Below are 7500 nucleotides of genomic sequence, written 5' to 3'. Positions count from 1 at the left end.
CGTTCTCTTTTGTCAGTCTTGTCGGTCCCTTCTATGGTGGCTTAGTTCCCCCCTGCTTTTTTCAGGAACGCTAGTTCCTTCCCCTCCCTGCCAGTCTGTCGGGCTGGGGAGGTGTTTTCAGGGACCGACCGGTCTGGGGTCTTAGCCCCCCGAGAAGCCCTTTTCCCCTTCAACATTTTGGGGCCTAGGGCAATTCTTTCTTTGCTTGCTTCTTGGGAAATTCCCTTATGGGCGGAACTCAGGTTTTCGGCCATCTCAGCTATCTTCAGTCCAGCCGTCCCTGGGATGTGGTCTTCTCGGCCGGTCCTCCGTCGTCCAAGGCCAGTGGTCCCTACATCCAGGGGTGTTTGCAGTGATCTGCAACCCCTGGGGCGCTCCAGGCGTGGGCCTCTCTTGGTCGGGCTTTTCCCTACCATATCTGTTTCCTCCCCTTCATCTCTTTTCGGGGTCCTGAGGAAACTCAGTGGGGCGTTTCCGCCATTCTCGTGGCCCAGCCTGGTTCCGGCGGGCGTGGTACGTCGTCATGGTAAGGCTCCTGAACAACTTAATGCTGCACCTTCCCTATCGTCCAGACCTCTTATCTCAGGTCTCCTGTACCACCCCTATTTACAGTCTCTGCTTTTGATGGTGTGGCGGTTGAGACAGCGGTTATGAGGACCCGCGGTTTCTCTTCCCAAGTGGTTCACACCATGCTCAGGGCTCACTAGCCTTCCTCTGCAAGATTTACCACCATACCTGGCGGTCTTATTTTTGTTGGTGTGAAACTCAGCCTTTTTCTCCGGTCGTGGTTTTCCATTTCCGACCCCTTTCCAGTCGGGGCTGGCCCAAGGCTCCATTTTGGAAACAGTGGCGTACCAGGCGTTTTTCATTTTTATTGGGGAGGGAGGGGGGCTGTGTAGGGGTATGTGTATATGTAGTGTTTTTTACTTTTTATTTTGTGTTAGTGTAGTGTAGTGTTTTTAGGGTACAGTCACACGGGCGGGGGATTACAGAGAGTTTGAGCTGCCGCGCAAAATTTGCTGCATTGCAAACTTGCAGCCCGATACTCACTGTAAGCCCCCTGCCCATGTGAGTGTACCCTGTACATTCACAGGGGGGGGACCTCCAGCTGTTGCAAAACTACTACTCCCAGCATGCCTGATAATGTTTGGGAGTTGTGGTTTTGCAACAGCTGGAGGCACACGGGTTGGGAAACACTGAGTTAGGAAACAATGTTTCCCAACCAGTGTGCCTCCAGCTGTTGCAAAACCACAACTCCCAAACATTCTCAGGCATGCTGGGAGTAGTAGTTTTGCAACATCTGGAGGACTACAGTTTGCAGACCACTAATACAGTGGTTCCCAATCTGTGCCCTTCCAGATGTTGCTAAACTACAACCCCCAGTATGCCAAAACTGTCCAGGCATGCTGGGAGTTGTAGTTCTGCAACATCTGAAGGGCCAGATGTTACAGAACTATAACTCCCAGCATGCCTGGACAGTAAGGGCATGCTGAGGATGTGTAGTTTTGCAACATCTGGAAGGGCACAGTGGTCTCCAAACTGTGGACCTCCAGATGTTGCAAAACTGCAACTCCCAGCATGCCCAGACGCCAAGGGCTGTCTGGGCATGCTGGGAGTTGTAGTTTACAGGGTCCTATTACAGCAATGCATGTCGCTTTACGGCGACGTGCATTGCTGTAAAGGGCCCGACCGCGGCTGAAGATCTACTCACCTGTCGCCGCCGCCGCCATCTTCCTCGCCGGGATCCGGGTCTTCAGGGACGAGGTAAGTACCGGGGCCGGTCCCCAGCACTCCCCCGTCCCCCGCCGCGTCCTCCGGTCTTCCTCCCGTCCTCTCCGGACTTTCAGGGGCCGGGCAGGACGGGAGGAAGTAACCGCCCCCCCCTCCTGCGATTGGTCGGTTAACTAACCGACAGATCGCAGGGTATAGGAGGAGGTGGCAGGCTTGCCACCTCGCTCCTAGGCTCCAGCATGGTCCTGGCTGTCTGTGACAGCCGGGATCATGCGAAATTACCGGGCGGTCGGGTTCCGAGAGTCCCGATCAGCCCGGTATCGCCGCAGATCGCAAGGGCGATTTCCCTTGCGATTTGCGGCGATCGCCGACATGGGGGGCCTACATGGCCCCCCTCGGCGTTTGCCCTGGATGCCTGCTGAAGGATTTCAGCAGGCATCCAGTTCCGATCTCTGCCCGGCGCGCGGCAGAGACCGGAAAACGCCAGGACGTACGGGGACGTCCTGGGTCCTTAAGGCCCAGGGTGCGGGGACGTCCCCGTACGTCCTGGGTCCTTAAGAGGTTAAGGGCTTAAAGTTTACCTGTCGACAACAAAAACTTTTTAGATAATGTAGATAATACCACTATATGTATATTTGTAAAATACATTGGTTATAAAATGTGCAAACAAACAAAAAATGAATGAAAGCCGGCACTGTATAAAGACAAGAAGTCCAAAGGTGGGTGCTCTACTTCTTGTGGTCCAACTCACAACCATACATCCAGCAAATCAAAAAGTGGCATTCCAGTTCAGAGAAAAAAAAGTGACGTTATTCACCTATCACTGTTACATAGGTGAAACATGTCAGTCTTTCCTTTTTATGTGTCGTCCATGAGTGACATTTGCTATTGGGGATCTTTATTTTACATTTCTTTTCTAATGACATTTCTTTTGTTCCCCTCTCTTTAGTATATCCACTCAGCCGGTATTATCCATAGAGTAAGTAGTCACTATCAAATGTCTGAAAATGATCTAAAAAGTCGGTGCAACTTAACATTCACTTTTAATTTTGATTTAATGGAGTGCTCCAGTGCAGCAACACTTTTCCCCTTTACAAAGGATAGGGGATAAGTGTCTGATTGCCAGGGTCCAACCACTGGGACCTTCTGTTTGGTGCTGCGGCTCCATGCCCCCCCCCCCTCCCGCACGAAGCAGAGGCAGATAAGCCCCCTCCATCTATCTCTATGAAAGAGCCAGAGATACCCGAATTCTGTATCTCTGGCTCTCCCATAGAGATATGTGGAGGAGGCGTGTCGGCCACCACTTCGTGCGGGGGTCTACACACTCCCTTCCTGGGGAGAGCCGGGGTGCCGTGCAGGAGAACGCGGGGGTCTTTTAGATAGGGGATAAGTGTTCCTGCATCAGAGCACTCAAATTTTCCATTTTACTATATAAAATAATCCTGAATTGCAGTTTTCTTTCTTGCCACTAAGTCTTGTTATAATCTAGCACCTCCCATTCTGTAAAGAAAGCTTTTTAGCAGTCTTTTTAATATTATCGCAGGCAGTATTACAACGAAAGGGAACACCAGTATATAGGTTAGACCTCATCAGTGCATTCACAGTAAATTGCCCCACACCCTCCCTCACGCTCACTGACCTCTGCACAGGTCACAAAGCAATACCCTCCAGTCTGTTATGTCCATGGAAATGCTATAAAGCATATCTGGAAATACTGTTAGAAGCAGCTCAGGTAAGGTGTGTTCCAAAATTATATAAAAAAATTAAAATAAAAACATTTTTTAGAAAAAAAAAAAAAACCTGCTTCACAGTGTTTGGCTCTAATCTATAAAAATAATCTCAGTGAAAACTCCCCTTTTATGAATGCAGGGTATTCCGTGCATATGGAAGGGAGACAACTTTAAAGCATTCACACTCCCAAAATCAGACTAGAGGCCAAGAGTTGAGGTCATAAGAAGAAAAAAAAAAAAAAAAAACACTAAAGAGGAGGAGCTGACAGTATTGACCTGTGTGCATGCATTTGATAGCACTGGTATTCTAAGGGCAGAACAGAAAATTGTGATTTAATTGCAAAATTATTTATATTCTATTTCTTATACATTAATGCATTTCTCCTTTTGGCTGCAGGACTTGAAACCCAGCAACCTTGCTGTAAATGAAGATTGCGAGCTAAAAGTGAGTGACCGTGCTTAAAGCGTACCCGTCAGATCCAACAAAAAAAAAACATATTTTTTTAATATATCGCTCAGTACCTAATCCTGACCATGTACATAAAATTTTTGTGCCTTTATTTTTTTTTATTACACTTTTAATTTAGCTCACTAGTCTGAATTCCTCTCAAAGGGAGGGTGTGTGGCCTCAGTGCAGGTCTCTGCTCCTCCCTCAATATGCTGTCTGCTCACATCTCCACTAGCATTAGCAAAACTACAACTCCCAGCTTCTCCTCACTGACAGTAGCGGGACACAAGCTGACAGTGGGAGGATTTTTCCATGGAAACACCATTCCCCCCCCCCCCCCCGCTCTGCCCACCCCTGGATGTTGGGCAGAACAGGGGGAGAAGATGCGGTGGGGACCAGCGTTCATCGGTGGCATCAGCGGAGATCAGCGATGCAGGTAGGGAGGCGACGGCACGGAGCATCAAGGAAGGTGGCAGTAAAGCGATCTTTACTGCTGCCTTCCTAGTGGTTGCCAAACTGCAACTCCCAGCTTGCCCAGACAGCCAAAGGCTGTCTTGGCATGCTGGGAGTTGTAGTTTTGTAACATCTGGAGGGTCACAGTTTGGAGACCACTATTACAGTGGTGCCCAAACGGTAGACCTCCAGATGTTGCAAAGGCATGCTGGGAGTTTTAGTTCTGTTTAGCCAAACAACTACATGGCAAACATTTAAGCGCCGTATGTAGGTCCCAAGGGTATCAATATATAACCAAAAAACAAAGAGACCCACAATACTAATAATATTTCAGCAAAGGTATGACAATCTTTATTTAACCAGAATAAGACAAACAATTAAAATGATTAAAAAGGCAGAGGATAACCTTAGGCAGGAGACAACAAGTGCCAGTGAATCTGGTATGGGTAATGTAGGTATTCAGTAGAGAGCATGTACAGTACATAACTGACAAAACTGCAGATTCCTAGTATAGTACAATGTAGATATAACATCTAACATATATAAATATAAGATAGGGAGCAGCAATACAGTATATAGACAAAATGGAAACCTAAAAATTGGAAGCAGGAAAATACCTAAAAAAAAAAGCTACCTGTCATATACCCACAAGCCAGTAACACCAAGCACCAATACCCCAACGCACGTTTCGCGTATGGCCTTCGTCAGGGGGAGTTTTAGTTCTGTCCCTTTAGATTTTGCAATTTTCATTTAAATTTTGAAAATTGCTGCTATACTTTGAAGCCCTCTAATGTTTTCAAAAAGTATAAATATGTCAATTTTATGATGCCAACATAAAGTGGACATATTGTATTTGTGAATCAATATAAAATGTATTTGGAATATCAATTTTTCTAACAGAGTTTAAAAGTTAGAAAAATGCAAAATTTTCAAGAATTTTTGGGCTTTTTCACCAAGAAAGGATGCAAGCAACGACGAAAATTTACCACTAAAATAAAGAATATGTCACGAAAAAACATTCTCAGAATCAGAATAATCTGTAAAATCATCTTAGAGTTATTAATGCATAGAGTGACAGTGGTGAGAATTGCAAAAAATGGCTCCGTCCTTAAGGTGAAAATGAGCTGCGTCCTTAAGGGGTTAAAATGTAAAGGATAGCATAGCCAAACATGCTAGTGTGTACTGACAACCAATCAGAATATGATGATATATATCAGTGACAGTTGATATAATCACTTCCTCCTCTTTTGTGGCGAAGAGAAAACAGTTCATAACTTGAAGAAAATTTCGGAATGAAACTTTGAATGGGAAGAACTTCTTTAAATGAGAGTGACTTCCGGAACATCCTTGAAAGGCTGAAAAACAAAGAACAAATAAATATATTCTAGGGATGGGTTCTTAGGGAGGGATAATACTCGCATCTCGTCTTAAATAAAATCTATATTTTTCTTCACAAAGGATAGGAAAATCTCCAATTACTGTCTTTCAAATCCATACTACATTTAAAACTTTCTATTTCAAACCCCTGTCATGTGTCTATGGTCCCTTAATGAATAATTTTTACATATTTTAATATCAATTTGTATCATATATTTATGCTTAGCTTTAAACTAGCATAATTAGGAGCATCTTATATTTCAATAAAATTTTTAAGACCATGAATCATTATCTTCCCAGGATAAAAGATTAAGAATGAGATTAATGTCCCAAGTTGAATTATAAATTAATAGTTCTATAAGCTTTACCAGCATCAAAAGATGCCGAAAGGAAATTTAGGATGTACGAGATAGATGTTTGTAAGGGATCCAAATCACGTTGAGAGCACCAATGAATCCAAATTTAGCAGGCTGATCTGTAAGCAGATTTGGTACCTGGAGCCCAAGCATCAGATAGGAGTTCTCTAGTTGTGAAAGAAAGTGGAGAGGTTGGTCTGGAAGACCCGATATTAGCCAAGCGACAAGGATGAGTTCATTTGATAAGATTAGAGGATGGAAGTTGCCGAGAGGGTCCTGGAGGAGATCCGAAATGGAAGGAAAAACTTGAGGGTAATCTATTAGTAGATGTAGAAGTTGAGGGAACCAAGACTGAGTTGGCCACCAAGGAGTTATGAGAACTATAGTTGATTTCCGTAGAGAAGTTTGAAAAAGCTTGCGTGGAATCAGATTGAAAGGAGGAAACGTGTAGAGAGTTTGTTGAGGCCATAATTGTAGGAAAGCATCTACTCCCAGGGCTTCTGGATCTGGTTTCCAACTGAAGAATTGTTGAATTTGACAGTTCAGACGAGAAGCGAACATGTCGAGATAAAGAGGATTCCATTGGTTGATAATCTGAAAAACTTCTGGATGGAGTTTCCAGTGGCTGAAATCTGTAAGATATCGGGAGTTCCAGTCCGCGATTGAAATGGAAACTCCTGTAAGGTATTCTGCCTTCAGAGTGATATGTCTTTCTAGACAAAAATGCCAGAAATCTTTGGCAATGTCGGCAAGGGCTTTGGAAGTCGTTCCACCAAGATTATTTATATATTGGACTGCAGATATGTTGTCCATGCGTAGTAAAACACAACAATGTTATGAATTCTTTGCAAAGCTCTTTAATGCTAAGCAGCTAAATGTTCCAAGCAGTTGATGTGAAGATTGTATTCAGAAGGAGACCATTTCCCTCCAGTAGAGAGGGAATCGCAGCGAGCTCCCCATCCAGATAGACTTGTGTCTGATTCTATGATGATCTGGGTTGGGATTGAATATCGTTTTCCCATTCCATAGCTGAATGTGAGATAGCCACCAAAGAAGTTCTTCTTTGGCGTCCGAAGATAAATGAACTTCGTCGGCGCGTCCGAAGATAAATGAACTTCGTCGGAATACCCTAGACAGTCTCTCAGGTGTCGAATTTTCAGACATTGTAAGGCTCGATAATGAAGAGGAGCCGGAAAGTCAGCTTGAATGGAAGCTGAAAGAAGACCTACAATCCGAGCGATAATCCTCATAGAAATAAGATCCTCGTGAAGAACTTGGCGAATTTCCTTCCTTTATAGTTTTCAATCTTGTGGCTGGAAGGCTCAAAGTTGTCGATTGAGTGTTTATCAAAAATCCCAGCAATTCTACCTCCTGAGAAGGTTGAAGAACGGATTTTTTGTGGTTG

The 7500-nt window shown here is 44.6% G+C and overlaps 1 protein-coding gene across 2 annotated transcripts in view; it reads left to right on the top strand.

Annotated features, from left to right (window-relative positions):
- LOC130356316 (mitogen-activated protein kinase 14) overlaps positions 1-7500 on the top strand; it is a 174012-nt gene that overhangs the window by 63654 nt on the left and 102858 nt on the right. For both annotated transcript variants that reach the window (XM_056557639.1, XM_056557638.1), the window contains exons 5-6: positions 2681-2710; positions 3859-3906. In XM_056557639.1, coding sequence (XP_056413614.1) covers positions 2681-2710; positions 3859-3906 — 78 coding nt within the window. The remainder of the gene's footprint in view (positions 1-2680; positions 2711-3858; positions 3907-7500) is intronic.

This window comes from Hyla sarda, chromosome 2, assembly GCF_029499605.1.
Source record: "Hyla sarda isolate aHylSar1 chromosome 2, aHylSar1.hap1, whole genome shotgun sequence".
NCBI lineage: Eukaryota > Metazoa > Chordata > Amphibia > Anura > Hylidae > Hyla > Hyla sarda.
Note: the sequence above shows the minus strand (reverse complement) of the source record. Positions and strands in the feature narration are given on the sequence as shown.